The 22,537-nt window shown below is 39.4% G+C and overlaps 2 protein-coding genes across 5 annotated transcripts in view; one reads left to right on the top strand and one right to left on the bottom strand.

Moving 5' to 3' along the window:
* saa (serum amyloid A) overlaps nucleotides 1–22,537 on the bottom strand; it is a 323,028-nt gene that overhangs the window by 72,917 nt on the left and 227,574 nt on the right. The window lies entirely within an intron of this gene.
* The window catches only part of syt7b (synaptotagmin VIIb), a 100,499-nt gene that overhangs the window by 76,794 nt on the left and 1,168 nt on the right, over nucleotides 1–22,537 (top strand). For both annotated transcript variants that reach the window (XM_071488620.1, XM_071488619.1), the window contains 5 exons: nucleotides 14,575–14,710; nucleotides 19,735–20,002; nucleotides 20,145–20,314; nucleotides 20,636–20,750; nucleotides 20,975–21,174. In XM_071488620.1, coding sequence (XP_071344721.1) covers nucleotides 14,575–14,710; nucleotides 19,735–20,002; nucleotides 20,145–20,314; nucleotides 20,636–20,750; nucleotides 20,975–21,174 — 889 coding nt within the window. The remainder of the gene's footprint in view (nucleotides 1–14,574; nucleotides 14,711–19,734; nucleotides 20,003–20,144; nucleotides 20,315–20,635; nucleotides 20,751–20,974; nucleotides 21,175–22,537) is intronic.

The following is a 22,537-nucleotide window of genomic DNA, read 5'->3' as shown; positions in this document are numbered from 1 at the left end:
AGAATAAATCTTAGGTGCTTAATTTGCAGTTTATTATACTCCTAGGATTGTTATGAAAAGCAACACAGACCAGGACTGATTGCACTTTTAACATCACTTTCTCAAAATGTACATGATGAATCTTGACTGCTTGCCTACGCTCAATACGCTTTGGCATTTTGGAAAGAATAAAAGAAAAAATGTCCTTTTCAGAGATGTTTAAAATTCATCAGAAAAGAAGTTTAAATACAGTTAAATATTTGAGCCACATTAACATCAAAATGGCTTCATACTTGGGCTGATGACTGCTATCATGAGTCCAGATTTCCCCTCTCTACACTGCCACAAATATAATTCTGGTGGAAAAATTCTGACCTACTGTAAGTAAAATACTGATGGTGTAATTATACAGTATGTAAACTGCTCCTTAGGCCATTCAAACCCCTGCATGCCCATACAGCAACCATGACCTTGGTATTCTCAATGGTGCTTATGGCCCTGCCTGATACTGTTATATTAGTTGGGTTTGTCTGTCTCTAACCATTATGTTGTTCTTCAACTTCCAGCACTGTACCTCAGACTCAGTCTTTTTTCTTTCTATTTGTTTTCCCTCTCCCATTATGGTTACCTTTATGTTTTCTCAAATTTTTTATCTTGTATATCACCACATTTTTCTTTCCAACTTCACATTTTGGGTCCCTTTCTCGCATTTCTCGTGTCCTCTGTCTCTCCACCCCGACCTTTGTAAGTCTGCTTGTCTGCAGCTCTTCACTGCTGGTTTGATCTTTGGGTTGTAGGCGAAGAAAAAAGGGCGCCTTCATTATTTAGAAATAAGGTTCCTCACATGAAACACTCTTCTAAAAATATGCTAATCTCTCATCTACCAGTGATCTCACAGCAGCTATCAGAGACTAACACAGTCTCTTATCTGGTGAACAAAGGACTAAACAGGCTGCCCTGTTATCACGTCAGACTGTTTGAGGGATAAAGTGCTTAACCTACTGTTTTGACACTGCTGGGCTGAGCATAAACCTGGGCGTATTCCCACACTAACCCTGCATGCATTTTTGTTGAGTGTTCTGTTTTTTTTCCTCAGAAATGCTGCTTTTGAATTCCATTAAATTTCTTAAAATGCACAAAGTTTTCTCAAAACCTCTCTGCAGTGCATCCAAGTGTGCTGTTCTAACTAGGTCATCTGTGAATTTGCGGTTGATCAAAAAAATCACAGTCTTTCTCGGAAGAAAAGTACATGATAAATGTGTCTTTTTTTGATGTTATTGAAACAATTGCGATCATTTTTATGCCTTCAAAATTCAATTTAAACATTTCTAAGTGTCAGTCAGAGGATGAGGACCAGCTTACCTCGCTTGTTCCCCCATCATCCACTCTCCCTCTCTCTCTGAGCAGAGGTCTGTCAAGCACCTAACTCTAATCACAGCCAGCCAGTGAGCCTCTACCCCGAGGGGTCGTGTGGGCCAAGTCGTCTAGTGTCCTTCCACAACTAATAACAGCTCTCCATCATCATCTCTGTCCATCTCTCTCATCTCTTTGTCTCTGCAGTTACCCCGTAAGCTCCTTGTGCCTGTCTGCTGGCTTGCTCCTAGCTGTTTTCTTGGAGCCCAGCAGACTGAGAACGATGGAACAGGATGATCCCGCCAAGAATATATTTGATAAGACAAGACCCTGTCAGATAGTGAAAGACAGACAGAAAGAGTGGGAAACCTTTGCTCTCGGCTTTCTAGAGAAATACGTTACAAGATAAAAATAGAAACTTCCATAGAGGTTTGAGGTTCTCTTGGTTTATTAATGAAATCAAACACAGCTCGGAGCACAAATATCTACAAAGACCAGATCTGATAAAAGGGAAATGATTGAATAAAAGCAAAACCAGTGTGCGCTGTATATTAGGTCAGATCTATATTTGTTCAGACAATCCTTCTAAATATGGACAGTAAACAAGCAGACCAAGTGGCACCCTGTCCTTATCCAACAGCTTTTATGTATTTAGACATTTATAATTAAAGCTGTCTAAAAATGTACAAGCTGTATGCACAACATTTACGTTGGTGTGGTAAACATGATGCAGACATTTGCCTATTTACACAACCACCAGACACAGAGCAACATGAGCATTTGTTTGGAGTCGTGTTTGTGCTTGAGGAACCTAAATCCAATATCCAATATCTTTTTAGCTCTGTTTTCAGCTCCACCAGCTCCTGAGAAAAATATTTTTGTGCCAGATGCTCCACTGTGTTCGCCAGCTTTTGTTTTGCTTCTGGAAACAAGGTTGATGAGAGCAGTCAGATTGATCACACTGAAAACACTACATTTGCGTTATAAAACCAAAACAGTGAGATAAAAGCTAAAAAGCTCTTTAGCACTAATGGGATCCACAGAGTTCTCTGACATTACAAACAGCTATTGACAATATAAAAATATTGTTGCAGCTTTTAGGATTGAATCAGTAGTCACTAATCTACATCACAGCTGCTGGGTAATCTTTTGTCAGGAATCATAATTATCTCACAAAGCAGAGCAATTGTCTCTATCATTACACAAATGAAGAGATGTTTGACTTGATTCATACTGAATGTGAATATACAATTTGTGAATCAGTAGTAATATTCAGGTAGATACTGTGGTGGTGCGCACTGCCTATGAAAGCTTGCAACATGAGAGACGATCTATTTTTACCACCTGTCACTCATTTCAAACCTCAAATACTTGCACAGCCTGTTTTAGTCGATTACAGTCAATTATACATGCATTGAGGTGAAGGTAATACAGTAAAATCTCCCCTGAACCGAATGACAGAGTTTGTTATCACCAGTGTGTTGTGTTGTGATTAATGTTAATCTGTGATTTGGGATACTACAGCTGTCTTGTATTTATTACATCTTAGACCTCAAATCCCATAAAACACCAGTGCTGTGATCACAGTTAATTGTATTATTGTCAAAGGAGACATTTTCTTTCTGGCTGATCCGTTAATTACAGACAAACCAGTGTTTTTTATCTCTGTGAGATAAGTGAAATGGCCCCTAATCTCTTCTTTTTTCTTGTCATGTGAGTGAGTTCAGGTCACTGTGGTGGACCCGTCAAAGCCCTGTGGTGGACTGGGTATAATCACCCACCTGCAGATGACCATAATGGAAGCTCTAAAGCTGTTTGCGTTATTACCATCTCAGAAAGCTGTTGTTGCATGGCAGAGCTGCATCTTAATGAGCTCAGAGGTTCACCACACACAGAGACGCAACAGGGAAATAAATATGAATAAACCCAAAAGAGCTCAATGGCCCTGGACAACCTCCTCTCTGAGTGTTGAGTTTGTAAAAGCCACACCAACATGCACCAGTGTTACCACAAAAAGTGTTTGCTGGAGGATCTGAAAGCTCCAGTGGGAATGAAAGAGAGAGAAACCTCACAAACAATCTCGCAATGAATAAGAGGAATAATCAGTCAGATTGAACAGTAAGACTAGCACACCTGTTTTCAGACAATATTCCTCCCCTCCTGCCCCTTACCAGGTTTTTTCTCTCTTTCTTTGGAAAATGTGTTGCTTGGCTTAAGTCTGGTTGCTAATTCCTTTTTCAGTATTTACAGTATATACGGAATATACAGAAATGCCTAATGAAGGTCATTGTACTGAAATGTAGCAATTTAAAGCTGCTTTCATCCATAATTTTATATTAAAAGCAAATTAAATGTTATATGTATGCATAATGCGAAAGGCGTCACTTGTAGAGCATTTTAGCGGCCTGCAGATCGTTGTTTCACCTTTACAGCCCACAAACTTTACTGTTTTGATTCGGGCTCGACACTCTCATTTGTGTTATTTCAGCTGCTTTGAGATAAAAAGCTCATCCTGCTCAGCACCTAACTGTTAGTGGGTAGTTGTGGAACATTTTGCCATGAAAGAGCCAGATATTATGTAAAGACCCAATAGGAGAGTGAATATTTTACTTGTTGGGTGGTTAGAAACACGACTTCAAATGACGGCTCTGTGTCTGCTAGGTAATGATAACCTGTCAGTGTTATGTTTGTAGCTTCTTTTGCTGCACACAAGTTGTCAAGAATTAAAAATGTTGCTTTACGATATTGATATTTTTACTCAAGATCTGAACAGGAAATGGTTTTATTCTTTATAGACTATACTGTTGTTGGGGTGGCAGTGGCTCAGGAGGTAAAGCGGGTTGTGAAGGTTGGTGGTGCAATTCCCGGCTCCTCCAGGCTGCTTGTTGAATTGTTCTTGGGTGTGTGTGTGTGTGGGTGTGATGTATGGATATTGTTGACATGGGTTTTCTCAGTGGGAATCAAAATACTAATCTAGGCAGTGGGAATGTTACTGCACTCGCTGAGTTGCACGACTGTACAGTATTAATCAGGCAGGAAGTTGTTGCCATCCTTTATCAGCCCACATATCCGACTTTTTCTATTGTGAGTCTGAGCCAACAATCACAGCAAGTCAAGCCTCCTAATGACTCTCCAGGCTGGCCACTGGTCCCCATGGCAGCCTCTGGAGCCGGCAGTAGCCCAGGAGGAAAGATGATTGGAGAGAAAAAGTGAAGTAGGTCAGCACAAACGAGGCATCTTTTTAAAAAACCTGTCAGATCTAAGTCTGGAGCTCATTCACCATTTCCCTTGTTGCGGCTTGTGGCTACGAGTAGGGAGCTGATTTAAGAGAGCCCATGAAAGGAAAGTGAGCGGGACGTCACAACGAAAGTGACAGTGAGTAGTGGAAGAAAAAAAAAAAAACTGTGTTCTCAAAGTCATTTATCAAATTGTATCCACTTTTATCTCTAATTTTGAAAAGGGATATGACATCACCACATGTTATTTTACTTCCCTCTTTACGCATGGAACATCAACTCCCCATGAATAAACCTCAACAACAAGGCAGCAGAAGTCTATTCAAAGAGCATCAAGCCAGTTGAACACTGCAGATGGCTCCATTAGTTGTATTAGCCTGCGTGTTGAGGGGGGCGGTGGCGGAGTGATTTGTCCCTGCTGGTGGGGAGCGCTGAGTGGGCTGACATTGGAGCCTGGGCCTCATCCATCATGGGACATGGGACCTATATTGTGTTTCATGGTCTCCTAGGGCTAGTGTATGATCAGCAAGACCCACATACAATATTCTGTTTATGAGGACACACTTCCTATCCCGGCCACGCTAGTAACCCTCATCCCTCATGTTCCCACCCATCCATCCACTTTTCCTCCCTCACCCTCTCTTTCACGTTCCTCCCCCTATCCCCTCATCAATTTCCCGTCTACCCTCTGTAGCCCTCATTTTCTGTCTCAAAAGGACGTTGTCTTCTCATCTCTCCTTCATCCCCTCTCCACCTCTGCCTTTTGTCTGAATCTCTCCACCACGCATTATTTAATTGCTTCTACTAAACCCTTTTTCTGCCTTTGCCCTGTTGTTACATCAGTCTGTTTCCTTTCCTTTCTCCTTTTCCATTCCACTATCTTCTTATTCACCTAATCCACCCCTTCCTGAGGGTGTTGACTGGCATGTGATGGGATGATGTCACAGTGGCACTCCTGTGTTGGTGTAGATGGCTGTCAGCTCAGCCAGACTCCAGATAAATCATCTTCATTGCTGAACATCAGAAAAAGGAAAGAGATTCCCCTGCGGACAGTTTTCATGCGCTGATATACAGTATATTTGCTTGCACACCCATCAGCTCTCTGTAACGTCCCTGTATCACCATAAATGTACTAGTTGCAGGTGTGCAAGATTTAAGGTTTGGCTCCAAATGTTTTATTTGCCACAGTCTCATACTCACCTAGTGTCAGCTCTATAACTTACTTGTTTCATTCACCTACAGTGTATTCAGAAAGAGTTCTGACCCCTTCCATTTCTTTTTTTCACTTTTTATTGTGTTGCAGTTTTTTGCTAAAATGAAGAAAAACATTTTTTTCCTCATCAGTCTACAGTCAATACCCCATAATGAAAACATGAAAACACAATTTTATATTTTTGTTTTTACAAATTTATTGAAAAGTTAAGACTGGACAACCATCAGACTGTGAGAAACAAGATTCTCTAGTCTGATGAAATTGTTAGAATTGGTTGTTCTTCTGGAAATTTATCCCATCTCAACATGGGATCTCTGGAGCTCGGCCAGAGGGACCATCAGGCTCTTGGTCACCTCTTTTACCAAGGCTCTTCTCCCATGATTTGTCAGCTTGGCCAGGCAGCCAGCTCAAGGAAGAGTCCTGGTTGTTCCAAACTTCATACATTTAAGAATTATGGAGGCCACTGCACCTTGCCCAGATCTGTGCCTCAATGCCTGTGCTAAATTTCAAGTGCCATAGCAAAGGGTTTGAATACTTATGTCAATGTGATATTTTTCCATTTTAAAAAATTTGCAAAAAATTCAAAAATTCTGTTTTCACTTTGCCAAGAGGTATTGAGTGTAGATTGACGAAGGAAAAATGTTGTCTTTTGATTTTGGCATAAGGCTACAACATAAACTGTGGAGAAAAAAAAAATTGAAGGGGTCTGAAAACTTTCTGTATTCACTGTAAATGAGGTCAATATTGTTTCACATTGTTCTCCCACATGAAGCCAGCTTTGAAAATACTGTACATGCAATAAAGCATTATCTCTTATATTTATCGCATATCTGAAGGCTGGTTAACAGAATTATTTTGGCATGACTTCTAGAGAAAAATAACAACGGTAAAATACCAACAAAACTTTTTCTTTTCAAATGAGCTCTGTGATTGACGTTCTATTAGAAGTGCATTTATTTTCCAGGTGATCACTTATTAGGCGGTTAATACGTAATGGACTTCTGAACTATAATCATGTATCATAACATTTTTTAGTAACTTTTTGCTCTCTTAGAAATGACATGTCTATACTACTGTTTTCTAGTTACATTTTGTCAAGAAACGTTATTAATTGTGCTCACTGGCAACGTTTCTTCCAGTGAAGGAAGTGCTATGGCCTGTGTTATGACCTGGGGCCATTTTCCAAAGACAAAGACTTTGTTAGTTTGGTCTAAGCCATAACCAATCATATTTCAGATGAACGTCTAAATTAATCTGTTGCACAAAGCTGTCTAGATCTCGACTACCCTTAAGTTGGTTTCTTTGGAGTACAGGGAAATTAAAACTTTTTTTCAAACTTGAAAATATGTTACAAGAACATTTTATTGTGAGAGTTTAGCCACAGCCAGCCAGTGTAACAACGCAAAAACATTATTATAAAATCTCTGAGATGCTGTGGCTTCCTAATGCTTCTTAAGTGGCAGCAAGAGTTCAGTACTTCTACTAACTCTTCGGTCAGGTTCAGGGTAATTTCTTTGGGCAAATTAAAACCACTGACCACTGCTGTATATTTTTATCTGTTTAATGCCGCATCTTTCCCTTCTCATTACTTGCTCCACAATATTGTTAAAAAAACCACAATATTGTTAACAAACCACAAATTATGAGCCTTGGTCTCCTTCTCTTTCCATTTGGTATCACTGGAAACATCGCTCTTAGCTCTGTGTTGGTTTTTATTTTTGTGAGACTGTCTACCTTGCATTAGACTAAGAGCAAGATTAAGGCTGCCCTAAAGCCAGGCTAAAATATCTTGGTGAAACCTGTCCGGAGGTTTACATCAGAGTCCCTTATGGGGTTAGGTTTAGGGAATAAAGCCTGAGGTTTCAGTTAAATGTTAATCAAGTAAAAACATTGTGTCACATTCTGAAAATTACTGTTGATTTTCTGTATTAAACCAAGACCACAATCTTTCCGTAAACCTAACCAGCTGCTGTGAGTTCCTCACTGTAACCATGAAATGTTTTATCATGCTTATCATGCCATCATGTTTTATCAAAACAAATGAGATATATTTGTTAGCAAATATTTTGTTGATACTATTTTTTTGAGACTGAGGTTTCCTTATTATGTTGATAAAACATGTAATCCAGAAAACATAACTTATTTGTTATGTCTGTTTTAAGAGATGGGGCTGTCTCATCGCACATTGCAAAAAGGTCAAGTGTTTATGTTCCTTTAACATGTAATTGAAACACAGCTTCTATTTAGGTGAGTTAAAGGGAAACATAAGGACGCATGAGCGTATCTATGTAATGAAGTGCTTTGAATGGATCATTGAAGAAATATCATTCGAGACCACTCAATATCATTGCTAAACATTTGATACAGTTTTATTCTGATCAGTTCTCACCCCTAAGAGTAGTTTATTTTTAGAAAATCCACATCTGGTGCCATCTCGAACAAACAGACTGAAGCTGCATGTTGGTGCTCAACAGAAATCCCATTAGTTTCCCTTGTCCCACCTAGGAGGCGGGATGCAGCAGGACAATACAGTCTCACAAAGAGCAAACATTTAGTTCTGTTCACATGTGCAAAAAGAAAACAACATGCAGATTTGAATTATTGTGGTCTATTAAAAGCTAAACAGACTCTCCTCCAGACAGTACACAAGTGATAGGAGGAGATAAGATGTCTCTGCATTGTCTCCTGGGATGTAATGACCTGCTTTGTCCAATAACACAAAAGATAGCTCACAACTCAGTCCCGGATTGAGGCCATGAGGTCAAAAGTCAGTGTTTTGAGTTTCACTGCATCAGATCGAAGTCATTCTTCAGGGACATTGCCCTCAACCTCCAGGAGGATTGTGTGTGCTCATTTGTTTTGTTTTTTTTACACTTGCTCATAGTTCATTTGCATTTCCCTGCCACCAAAAAGGCGAAGTGCAGAATGAGATCGGAGCTTACTTCAGTCTGATGATCCAGACTGTTTTATTAACAGGGGAGGAAGCTAACTCAGTTAACACAGTTGCTCATTTCTGTCTTTGCCTGTTGTTTTGAGTATCATGGCTGGAGGTGATTCTATTTTTCATTTTTTATTTTTTGGCATTTATGAATCAGCCATCTTCAGCATGAGCTCACATATACCCAGTGGTGTGTGCTGTGGTGTTTTCACAAGGTCACAGGGGGTTGCAGGAGTGTAGGTATGAGGGAAGTCAAAGAGTGTGTTTCAAAGGCTTTCTAAATGTTTAGTCCCTTTACCCTGTGGGCCTTTTGCTATTTTCAATATATGGCCCTGGCAGGATTTTACTGTCCTCTTTTGAAGGCTGCTGTTACCATGGTTACTGCAACCCTGTGTAAAATGCATGATGGTAGTGAGTACAACCTTAAGTGGGAGCACACATTTCGGTAGTCATGGTTACAACAACCTCTAAAGGATGAATTATGTAACTGGTGTTGTGTTTCGGACGAGATAGTCACCAGCAGGCAGGAAGGGGCAACTCAGAGCTGCAGATATTTTTCCTTCTGTCATGACACATTCCAAAGTTCGTCACCGTGGCGTGATACATGTCCATTAATTTTTACTTTCCAATCATTGAAAAAATATTGAGTTCATGTAATTCACTTGTTTTCTTGTGAGTAGTAACCGAGTGGAACAAGAATAAGTCCTCCTCAGTATTTCTGCAGCATGCCTCATCATTGTCTTTATATCTTCAGACAAAAAAGCTGATGTGAGGATGTTATCAAGTCTGGCTTATGATGTTATGCAGCACCAGTGCCCCACTGCAGCCTGTGTGCGTGTGGGAGTGCAGGTGTGTGTATATTTGATGTTGTGTAAATATGTATAGTTATACGCATGGATGAACCTCACCTCACTACCACACCCAATCGCTGCGTGTCCCTCAGGCTGTTACCGTATCAACAGTCATGATTCAAGGACACTGTGTACAGCAGCAGGTCTTTATTTGCCTTTCATGTCAGTATATGTTAATCTGTGGTGACTATGATAAGCAGACTCCACAGCTTGTCTTTTACGAATTCTTTAGGAAAGCAGGGTGTTGATACAAGAGTATTATTATGCTGATTTAGATCTATTAAATGTGCCAGTTTCCCAAAAACAAATTTAGAGAAAAAGACAGCAAAAAAAAAAAAAGAAAGAAAAAAAAAGAGAAAGAATCAACTCATCAATGCTTCGATCATTTTGGGAAATTTTATTTATTTACAAAACTGCTGACATATTTCAGCATTGAAACCCTCATCGGAGCATATGAAAGCACAACAGCTATATTTTTACACCTGCAAGAAGATTCACAATGCAGGGGAAAATGTAAGAAAGACAGGAAAAAAGGACCAGAAAAAAAAACAGAATTACAGCTGTTGCTAGGACGTTGCCTAACAATAAAATATAATTCTGGGTTGTAATAAGCTGCTTGCACAGATGATGTACGGGCTAATTTTTCACAGGACAGTCTCAAAACTCAGTGAAGGAGAAGTGTACCTGTTTCCTCTCGTGAACTCTTTCCTGCTCTTAAAATATGACATATGTATGTCATCACAATTACACACAATAGATAAGAGTCATTTTCACGTTACTAAATTAAATGATTTGGTTTAGTTTAGTTCTAATTCATATTTTTGGTTTTGTCTTCTGTCAGTTAAATGTATGAGCTGATAATGACAAGTCAATGAAATGTACACATGTTGCAAAAAGACAGCAGCTGTGTGATTAATGATGCTATGTTTTTAGTTGATGAATTAGGTCATCAACCTGAAGTGAGGTATTACTTTGATGTGATTTGCTTCCTATTGCTGCTATAAAACTCTCTGTCCAGTTTTCATTTTCTACTTTTTGACAGATGTCGTCTTCACCTGGACAACTGCTGACTTGGATGCATATAATCTCCTCTTTAACATAAATGTCTGGCGACTGAACACCGGATTGTGTGTCTGTGTGTCGCAGGTTATATATAAAGGAAAGATTTACAGTGTCTGCTCTGTTTTGTTTTGTTTTTTTTTTATTGTCAAGCAAACTTTTTTCCGCTGGTTACTTTTACTGGCACAACTGACAGTTTTTGACTTTATGCTACAAAAAATGTATGCAAATACTACAAAAGCAGTCAGGCTTTGTGGTTGACTCAGTGCTTCATTAGACTTGAGCAGACAGTGCAGTGGATATGTTTACAGGCAGGAAAAAACCAAGGATAATATATGCAGGCCTGCATTGACTACAACAGTTTTTATATGGACTGTGTTAAGGTATTGCATGTGCTCTGCATGGCTCAGATGATTTATAGCTAAATATTCACAGTAGCATAGTAGAATGAAATGCAGATCTACATTGTAAATAATGGAGAAAATGTTAGGTTTTAGTGTTTCTGTAGGGCTGATTGTTCAGGATTCATGTGGTCTCAGTCTTGTGTGTTGAGTGTTGATTTGATACGGTTCAGTGGGCTGTCACTGAGCCAGCACCTCCTACAAGAAAGCATTTATAGGCTCTTTGGGTTGAGACCCAGCTGACAGGCATATATTATGTACTCCATAGGCAAAATGGGGAATGCCTCTAAAGAGTCATCCATGTCGCTTTGCTTAAACTGAACACTTGAGAGTGGAGTAGGTGTGAAACAATAGCTTCTCTTATTAAGAGAAAGTTTTAAACTTCAGGTGGTTGCTGTCGTGCCACAAAGTCTACCAGGAAGATAAAGCAACCAGTTGGGTATGACCACTGTGAAAGGGATCATGCAAATTTTACATTTTCATGCATAAATAGCACTACCACTGTGGCCCTGGGAGCTCAATGCACTGCAATTTAACACATGCAAACAACACATGAAGAAAACACATGCAAATAGACTAACTATACAAATAAGACTTTACTTTCAACCCTGACAATAATTGAGTCAATATTTCTCTTGTTCCTGCTGTCAAAGGAAAGATGATAATCAACTCATCTGGTTATGAAAGTTTATTAGACGTCTCTTCATCTTCAATTTATATCCAAGAAAGTAAATCATCACTGGAAGAGCAATGTTCTTGTATGTGTGTACATTACAGTCAAAAACTTTTTTTGATTGTCTTAGATGATATTGAGCAAAGATCATCTTAATATTAACGTAGACAAACTAATAAAATAATGTAGAAAGTATTCCTGCAAAAAACAAACACACAAACAAACAAACAAAAAAAATCATTAAATTCACACACATACACAATAAAGAACATGTAACATGTAACAATAACAGCAAACTTAATTCAGTCATCAGGTTTTGTTCTCGCAGGCTGCATTAAAGAAATGAAAATTTATCAAAAATGCTCTTGTGTGCTGTGTAAAATGATCAGCTGTAATGCAATGTTTACACGATTTTTTAGTGACTGGCCTAAAATACTGTAGGTAAGACAGTAGGTATGGTCCTTGAACACTAAACACCAAATTGCGGGTGGGAGGCCTGTCATTGTCACAGCAAGACAGCCAGGTGTTATGTAATTATTTTAAGGTAACACATTGTTTCCTGATGTGTTAGAGGCTGTTATTAGAAGCTGAGATTTTGAACCTATCCTGCGAACATCAGTTCTGACAAGCTGAAGGAATGACGCAGTCATTTCAGAAGTCTTTATCAGCAGATACATGCTGAAGTTGTATTCGGCAAGCCTCTGAAACAGAAACCATTACATTTTGAATTCAGTCTGCGCTGCGTTGTTGGTGCTCTGACCTGCAGATCACAGGAAATGCAGGGTGACGAATCAATTCTTCTCTCTTCCACGCCATATCCTCTGTATTTTTCTTGTTCGCTCTTGCTCTACTTTTGCTTGTCTCTTTGCTCTACAACCCCTGTCCATCTCTCACCATTCCCTCTCCAGCCTCCTTCTGTTTTTGCTGGCCCATGTAACAGTGTGTCAGTTTGCTTCCTTTCTCTGCTTTAGAGCACCTGACTCTTTACCCAGACCAAATCTGTTATGATTTATTTCCAGGCTATTTTCTTTTCTCCCTTCTCTCCCCAATTTCTCTTTCAGCTAATGATTGTGTGTGTTATTGTGTGTGTCTGCCAATGTCTCAGTCTCACTCACTCATTTGAGTCAGTAACCTCACTTTGTTCGTTCTATTAATCCTCCAAGTCTTAACAAAGACAAATCCTCTCCTTCACTTTATCTCAACCTCTGTGCACAGATAAGTTTTCAAATTATCTCTCTCTCTCAGATCATCTTTCCCACAAAACCATCTTCTAATCTCACTTCTGCTTTTACCTTTGTGTTTTACAGCTCACCTGATTACTTGCTCACTATTTCTGTCTGTCTGACTCTCGCTCACGCTGTCTCTGTGTCTTTCTCCCCGGGTTGTCTCTCTCACAGCGATAAGTGCTCATTACTCTTATTTGTCAATACGCCTAGACTGGTATTAGAGCTTTATATTTTCCATGTAACATAATATAAGTCAGAAGCATTTTTTGCCCTGTACTAATTTTAGTATTTTCGTTTTCTCTATCTTTTTGTTTCAAGGTTTATCAGTCAGATATATCTGTGTTTTTTGTAGATCTTGTACTGTAGAAGTTTGTTTGATTGCATATTTTGTGTATGGACAATCCTTAGACTGTGTGAAGCAGTAGTGATGGACAAAGGTTCAAAGGTGGCGTGTTATTATCTTTTTGGTGCTTGTTCGCTATAATTACTAGAATCAGTTTTTAGATGTCTATTTGTATGTTGATTTACTCCCATACTGTTGCACTCCACATCATTGAGACACCACCACGGTTTCCGTTGCTTAAGACGAAAACATTACTTGGCCAAAAGTATGTGGACATTTGAATACAGTTGGACAACTTGATCCAAAACCATGGGCATTAAAGTGATAGTTTACCATTTCTGCAAATACACCTATTCACTTTCTTACCAAGAGTAAGATGAAAAGTTTATGTGATAAATATGAAGCTAATCCCAGGACCCTGTTAGCATATCTTAGAGCTTAAAGACTTTGATATTTGAACTTTAGTATATTAGATGTGAAATTGGGACCAATGTTCTCATCTTACTCTGGACAAGAAATCAAAGAAGCGTATTTGCAGCTAAAATTTCACATTAATTAGCCTATCACAGAACAGAGGTGCAGCTTTATCAAAACCAAATACTACAGAGGTTAAAGAACACAAACTTTACTTTAAGTTTTTCCTGCTGTACAATGCTTTACATATTCATCAGAGATAGTTGTGTTGTGTGCTCCTCTGCTGGTTATGTTCTTACAAATACAAACAGCCTGGCTGGGAAAAGCTACTGTAAAGTAGCCTACTTATGCTTTTCACTGCCTCCTTCTGTGACATAACCCTCGCCTTACAGGCTTTAGTGTTCCCCAGGGAGTCTCCATGACAGCCTCCATTTCTTTGGGAAGTCTCTCACAGCAGGTTGGAACCAGGTTGCTGTTATTCAGCCACAAGAGTATTAGAGAGGTCTGATACTGACGTTGGGCCATAAAGCCTTGCTTTGAGATGAAATGGTGTTCCAGTTCATCTCAAGTTGTTGAGGTCAAGTTCTTCCACATCAAACTTGAGAAAAACCTTTCCTTTTGGACCTCTTGTTCACTGAATTGTCATTTTGAAACAGGAAACAATCTTCCCCAAATTATTGCCACAAACTTGCAGGCACACTAGTGTCTAAAATATAATTGTAGCTGCAGTATGAAGATTTCCCCTCGGTGAAATTGAAGGGTTTGGTCCAAAACATGAAAAATAGCCCTAGGCTAAAAGTGCAGAAAGGTATATTGGCAGATACTTTTGTCCAGAGCTGGATATGAGCATGTTTATTGATATGTGTGTGTTTGTGTCCATTTTAACAGGACTCCCGGTAACAAACCAGGCAGTAGCCCCAGAGGTCAGACCCCAGATGAGACCGGACGCCGCCAGGGGCCAGGCCACGATGCCAACTCCTCTGTTTCTGACTTGGCCAACTCAGTCACCAGTGACATGCTCATGGTAACACACAAAATCAACACAGCCCCATGAGACACATTTTATTGATACACCGCTGACTCATCTGCTGTGTTTTCTGCTTTGCTGAACTCATCTATATAAAGAGTAGGAGGACTGCTGTCAGCATAGCCTTTTAAATCATAATAAATGAGATGGCTGAGAGACTTGAATTGTGCTTCCACATCATCTTTCCTGATCTAAGATGAATGTTACATGCAGGATTTGATACAATGGAGTAGAAGATGAGCCAAGGGATGAAATAATAATGTCAAAACCTCAAACAAGGATTTCAGCTTCTTAGTAAATTAATCACCATTTTTAACATATTGGTTTAAATTAAATTTAGCAGGACACATAAGGCTCCTATACTAGAAACAGCCAGTCATATTAATGCAGGTGTACAGGGCAGCTATAATACCCTGACACCTTTTAGCATTTCACTCATGCCATTCCAACATCCTCCGTATGTGCTATTTTTGGTGTTGTTGATTTAACTAAGATTTATATTCATATCTTGAAGAGCTTCATCAAAGAGCAGAGCCTTCTCCACCAAATCAGTTTTATCTTTTTATTTGCATGGTAATTTCCTTGACGTGTCTCTGACTGAACTGTAGGTGTATAAACTTTACTTGATTCTGAGCAGTTGGAAACTTGACACTTGAAGCTTAATCTGCCGATGAAGAGTTTGTGTTATTGTGGTCACAAGTTTCAGAGCAAAGCTAGTGAGTGGACCTTGGGTGGGGATTGTTTTGTTAAAATGAATGTACAGTTTGTGCTTTGCTGATTTGCACTTTTTGGAGCTATGTTGTTTAAATGCTCTGAAAATTGACATATCAAATTGATGAGACAAAACTGGGTTATAGGTAACAAATACTGATAATTGGCATTTGAGCTAAAATAATAAATTTCAGTGTCAAACAGTCCTATTTTTGTAGTTTAACCCATTGCTCCTATCAGTAATAATAACATTATACTTAGCAAATTAATTGCTGAGGTTTGGGGACATAGCAACGTCGCTAAAAGGAAGTCTGCTGGGTTGAGAAATACAAGTAGTCAGACAATCATGTGGGTTTTAAGCCAACCCCCAAGTCAGCCAAGGGTATTTGGAAGAGAAAATATGTTCAAATTATTTCCAAAACTGTCTTCTGTAAACATCCATCATTATTTACAGACTGAGCTGCTGGTTTAATTTTGATTTACATGCTTGCCAGGTCACAGTAGTTATCTTGGTAAATTTTCTGTTTGCTTTCATAACTTTTAGAAATGATGTCCAAACTACAAAAATGAGACCAAAGCTGTAATGAGCTTGAGTTTTACTTTAAAAACATTTTATCTGAGGCGGCTACATGTATTTGTCTGACACCTACAGTGTACAATACACTGTGTTGGTTCTAGAGAAAACAGTGAGAAAGAAAAGCCTACACACTTCAGTTCAAAGTCCTATGAGAAGTATTTCCTCCTCCCAAGTCTTTCATCACTCAAAAAGTACCATCTTCATCCCACTTAGCTCACCCACCTGTAGAGCATCACAGTTAGTTTCCATACAGTATCTCGGCTAGCAGAAACATACAGTAATCATCACCCTGAAGTGAGACACTGGGAGGGGAGGGGACATGCGCCTTATTCAGCGAGGTTCGGTAATTAGCTGTGAAAGAACACACAGTGCTGTGGGTGCTGTGAGAATATGGCAGAGATGGGTATGAGCAGTGTGTAATTATGTGGGTCTCATGGCGTGTCTGAAGAATTCACAGTGGTGGTGCTTAATGATAATACTCATTCTGGGCAGTTTTGCCAAAGGCGTCTATATATTACACAACCCTCCTTTCATGCTGAAAATACCAATCCAGCACTTTTGAGCCACTTGTGCTCCTGTAGGAAAAGCGATGGTAGCACGTAGAAACTTTATTCTACATACTGTATTAAGAAAAAAGATGCTGTGAAATGGCATAGAACATCAGAGTATATATATATATATATATATATATATATACACACATCCAACCCTGTCAAGCTTCTCAGGTGATAAGGGTTTGGGGGAGGGTGGGTGGGGATCCTGTCAGCATCACATGGTTCTTATCAGTATGCATCCTGACACTGCTTTCATTTTGTGTGATGCTCACAGAGCCATGGGTAGTGTGGTGTGAATGTGTCTTTGCCTCTGTGTCATTGCACATTCACACATTTGCAGAGGTTTATATGTCCTTTTCATGTTGACGGATAAGGCTGGTAATATTGTTGTTGTTGTTTTTGTTGTTGTTGTTGTTGTTAGCAAATGCCTTGCAATTAAAAATTAAAATGCATTGAGTTATCCTAGCTCTCAATACCTCCCAAGCCTACAGTACATGTGGCACCAAGCCCATTTGTTCTTAAATGATGTAAATTGGTCACAGATACTGTGCATGCTTTCACTTTTAAACAAGGCTAAATAATTTCCGAAAACAAGAAAGCAAGTAAGAGTAAAAAGTGCATTTGCTGGGGTCTGTTTTCAGCCGTGGAATCATACACATTTTGTGGGCCAGTGAACATTTACAGCTGCAGGATCATGTGTGGAATTGAAGGAACATGTCTGCCAGTGCAACATGTGGCTCATTTTTGTTTCTAATAGTTTTGGACAAGAATCAAGGTTAATGGCACAGAGGAAAAAGCTGTATCAGGCTTTAGCTAGACAAATGATACTTAGCAGAATCAATTCATTGCTGATTTGATTAGAAAAAAAAACATAGAATATAATCAGTCTTTAAACAAATAAAGTGAAGTGATATAATATTTATGTAGCCCTATTCATTCACAGGGAAACACAATGTGTTTTACATAAAATGAACAAGATGTGCCAGGAATCACACAAATACCATAACCACCCACGATCTGTGGACCTGAGAGTTCCTGCGGCTTTATATTTGAAGAATATGTCTTTTACATACTGAGGTGCAAGGCCATTTAGATCTTTAGCAGAATTTTAAAATCAACTCTAGATTTAACAGGGAGCCAGTGCAAAGATCTGTGAACAGGTGTGATGTGTTCACACTTTTTAGCTCTTGTGAGGACACGTGTCATCACATTTTGAATTAACTGTAGTCACTGCACAGCTGAATTTGGCAGGCCAGTGAATAGACCATTGCAGTAGTCTAATCTGCTTGTTATGAATGCATGAATTAATTTCTGAGAGTCTGATAAATAAATGAATAAATTAAGCACATATAAACCTCTGCAAATGTGTGGATGTCATTAGATTCCTTGTTAACAAAAATATACAATATCACTGGATTTAGCCTTTAAAATGTTGCACAGACCTGGCAATGTTTTGTGCTCAGAGAGAATTTGCACCTACCACATGTGGGTTGTTTTGGTTTCAGAAAAAGAAATTAGAGAGAAGAATTTAAGACTGAATGAGACGAGAAGACTCTGGGAAAAAGAAAGGGCGTCCAAATGCAGAAAATGGGGGAAAGCAATTTAGGCCAGCTGTTGGGTGGAGGACTGCATAATGAGTGATCATACCCAGCATGGAGAATGAGGTTGAGCAGCACCATCAGAAATGTGTGGGAGAATATGGAATTGGATATTAAATTTCTGGAACTGCTCCTGGAGTAATGCCTCAAGCTCTTTCCCCATCAGATAGCATTTTTTAACTGGATTTCTGTCCCTCCTCCCAAGCCACGGCCCCATCAGTCAGAGGGTCTGTCTGCCAACAGATAATCTGCCTCTCATCTCACACAGCCATGGACACTTTGTGCCCCTGTTGCACAGCAGGCAGCAGCCATGAAACATAACATTATGCTAGTTTGCCTGTTAGGAGCTGTGTCTTTTATGTTGAGGTGTGAAATTAGTGCCCCCTGTGGACTGGAGTCCAAGTTTCCCATTCAGTGTGATATGTGATACCACCTGTCAGCTCTCCTGAAAGTGTTTTATCTGTGTGTGAACACGCTGTGAATATGTCCAAGTTTAACCATGTCCTCTGTTAACAGTAATGCACTTCTCTTGGGAATACATTTTGTATAGGCTTATACACTTTGTTGCAAGTTAAGCGGGTATACCTTGTTAAAACTGGGGCAGTTTAAAGCTGCAATAAATCCTACTTCCATGAAAGTTGTAGTGTTCAGTTTTGGTCGAGACTGTTTTTGGTGTTGATTCAACTTCCAAATTCAACTTACTTGTGTTATTCTGGAGCTTTCGACCGCACTGTTCCTACAGTTGCACAAACTTTTCATGATTCTGAGGAACCCCCTCGATCACTCATTCATCACTCTCCTTTATATAATAGACCCTTAGTCATTTACTCGGTAGTGAGCAGTAAATTGAGATTTCAGACACTTATGAATCAACATCATTCTGAGTCTTCACAGACAGATGTATTGTTACACGACAGTGATTTATTGCATCTATAACACACAACACATTGCCTCATGGGATTGTAGGTTTTTTTTCACACACTCAAATGAAATGTCAGATAATAAATTTAGTGCACTATATAGGAAATATGAAATGATATTGGACGCAGCCTCAGATTTCACGTTGACTTATGTTAAGCTCAACTGTTACAGTAATTCAACATAGATGGATAGAGTAGAAAGGATCAGGGCAAATTTAAACATCTTCACTTCCATGAAACTGGCGCAAACTCAGTCTGCAAATGAAGACTGTGGAGCTTGATTTGAAATAGCTTTGTTAACAACATTGCGGTCATTTTGATTGTGTTGTGTTATTCTACGATGTTAGTCTTTCCTGGTTCACTTTATAATGAAATAATGAATGTCATCTTAAGAAACTGAACTAATTTCAAGGGAAATATGATTTATATCTGAGGAGTTATATTCCTCCTCACAGGATGGAGGTACTCCTGAAAACTTGTAGTACCCCGTGCATACCAAATAAACACCACCAGCTTCATTATATTATATTTTGCTTCAAAATAGAACAAAACTAGTAATGAACCCAGCAAACACTGTATTTGCTTCCATTACAACATATCTAAAACATGTCAACCACCCAGAATGACTTTAGAAAGATAACATTTGTCTCCTCTCTCTTAGCTGTCTCCAGGTTCGGAGGAAGATGATCACGAGGGTCCAGTGTGTGAGAAGCTGGGTCGTATTCAGTTCAGCGTTGGATACAGTTTTCAGGACTCCACCCTCACCGTCAAAATTCTCAAGGGCCAGGATTTGCCTGCTAAGGACTTTTCTGGCACCTCTGATCCGTTTGTCAAACTCTATCTGCTGCCAGACAAGAAGCACAAACTGGAGACCAAAGTGAAGAGGAAGAATCTAAACCCGCACTGGAACGAGACCTTCCTGTTTGAAGGTTTGGTGGAGGAGGCTTTCCTAACACCTTAAACATAAATTTAACAATGTTCACTGCACATGCAAGCATGCATAAGCTGTCTTTTTTCTATGTGCATCACTGTGACCTTTTGGGACTGTGCTCCTATCCGTGTCTTTCTCAGGGTTCCCCTATGAGAAGGTGGTCCAGAGGACTCTATACCTGCAGGTTCTCGACTACGACCGCTTCAGCAGGAATGACCCCATAGGAGAGGTGTCCATCCCCCTCAACAAACTGGACCTGGCCAACATGCAGACTTTCTGGAAAGAGCTGAAACCATGTAGCGATGGCAGTGTGAGTGAGAAGGAAAGGGAGGGAGGGGTGGAAGGAGGTAGAGGAAAGAAGAGGAACAGGGAGGAGGGGAAAGAGACGGTGGGACAGAATGTAACGGGTGATGTCATTCCTGGCTGCCGTGACGCTCCCTGGGGAAAAGTGGCAGCATGCTGCTGGGAGAAGAGATAGAGGGGAATATGGAGATCCTGACAGGTAGATGGAGAGAACACAGACAGCCAGAGGAAGAACAAAAATACACAGCAAGCAAGAGACGGGAGAACAGTGTGAGAAGGGGATTAAAAAAAGTAAATAATTCACGGTTGTTGTGTATGATTTCTCTAGGGGAGTCGAGGGGATCTGCTGGTGTCTCTGTGCTACAACCCCACAGCCAACACCATCACTGTGAGCATCATCAAAGCCCGCAACCTCAAAGCCATGGACATTGGAGGCACTTCTGGTATAGATGCTCCTTCATCTCCTATGTCCTTTTACTGTTGCCTTTCTCCATCACTGCTGTTTTAAAATAAAAATGAGAAAAGGATTCACTACTAGAAAAAGAAATGAAATGGGACAGAATGTAACTGTCTGGCTCATCTGATAGCACACAGACTAACATTGAATTATTTTACTGTAAACAGAAATGAGGTATTATAAACAGCATACAATTTCCCTATTCCACAGACCCTTATGTAAAAGTGTGGTTGATGCACAAGGACAAGCGCGTGGAAAAGAAGAAGACGGTGGTAATGAAGCGTTGTCTGAACCCTGTTTTCAACGAGTCCTTCCCCTTTGATGTGCCTGCCCACGTGCTGAGGGAGACCACCATAATTATCACCGTCATGGACAAGGACAGGCTCAGTCGCAATGATGTCATTGGAAAGGTAACTCCTTCCTTCTTCTTCTTCTTCTTCTTCTTCTGCTTCTCCTTCTCCTTTATCTCCTTCTTCTTCTTCTTCTTTTCTTCCTTTGTGTTTTTTCTCTGATTCTGTGACAGACCAAAAACAGCTGTTCACTGAGCCAATCTTTACTGCCCCCTGCTGGAACATGCAGCTCTGGGCTGTAATTGAAAAGTAAAAAAAAATCTCCTTTCCTAACCACTTTTCCTTGAGCCCAATGGGAAACATCATGAGGTCAAGGAAAGATGTGAATAAGAATGTATATGGATTTTGGAAAAGACAACTGCAGTGCGGAGAGAATCCAACTCCACGTATGCTTGGATTTTTTTTTTTTTTTAAACCAACTTCATTCATAATGTATGGATGATAAATACTCCTTTCCTAACCACAAAAACAAACAGAGATTTAAATGTTGAAATAAGATAACAAGAAAGGAATATACAGGTAGAGAATTAATTAAAACAGAGCAAGGGACCAGAAAATAAATATTTAGACATAAGTATATAGAGTTCCCTGTATCTGTCTTTTCTTTTCCAAAGGATGCAAACAGGTAAGTAATACTGTATGTCTCAGTATATGCCTCACTACACTGTTATTTCCTAAGAAATTCCTAGTTATCTTTCAGAATGTTTCCTGGAATAAAACAGTGTAACTTAGTGCTAATTATGAAGAACAGAGAAACAAGTTCTGAGAGTTGTTTTAATTAGTAGAGTTTAATTAAGATTAGTTAGCTGTGGTCAGTTAGTTAGTTACTTGCTTTTCAGATGAATTTCTTTGAAAGCATTATAAACACAAATAAATATTCATTTGTAATTCATTTCGTTTTGGAAGATTAATCCTTCATGAATGTACCTTCTTTCCTAAAAACCTTAACGTGTCTAACTAGCTCTTACTATGCACTTTGTGACACATTTCCTTATCCAATCTCCCAGAACTTATTAAATAGATGTTGTACTTAATACTTACATGAAGGTTTCCCACTGTACTGTAGCTTGTCCTTCACCTGTAAGTTGTTTCGGATAAAAACATCTGCCAAATGAGTAAATGTAAATGTAAAATGTATCTTCAGCTGTATAGTTGCTTGCAGACACAGGTACAATTTTGGAAGTTCTGCTGAGCTGCTGAGCACTGACTAGAATAGCCTAGGATGCACTAGCTTAACAGTTAATTTTAATTAATCCATTTGAAGTGTAACTATTTAACACTGTCTCTGCTTCAGCTATAAATTGCATTGCTCTTTTCAGTGACCTTCTTAGGAAATTATTAGGAATTTAAGACCCATAAAATAAAACTTTGCCTTAGTTTCTGGTATTCTGTTATTCCCTCCACATTAATTTTATGCCATTAC

The sequence above is a fragment of the Trachinotus anak genome, unplaced genomic scaffold (genome assembly GCF_046630095.1).
Source record: "Trachinotus anak isolate AG129_WGS33_773 ecotype Australia unplaced genomic scaffold, CSIRO_AGI_Tana_v1 ptg000011l, whole genome shotgun sequence".
NCBI lineage: Eukaryota > Metazoa > Chordata > Actinopteri > Carangiformes > Carangidae > Trachinotus > Trachinotus anak.
The sequence above is the reverse complement of the archived record's forward strand: the minus strand, read 5'-3'. Positions and strand labels throughout refer to the sequence as shown.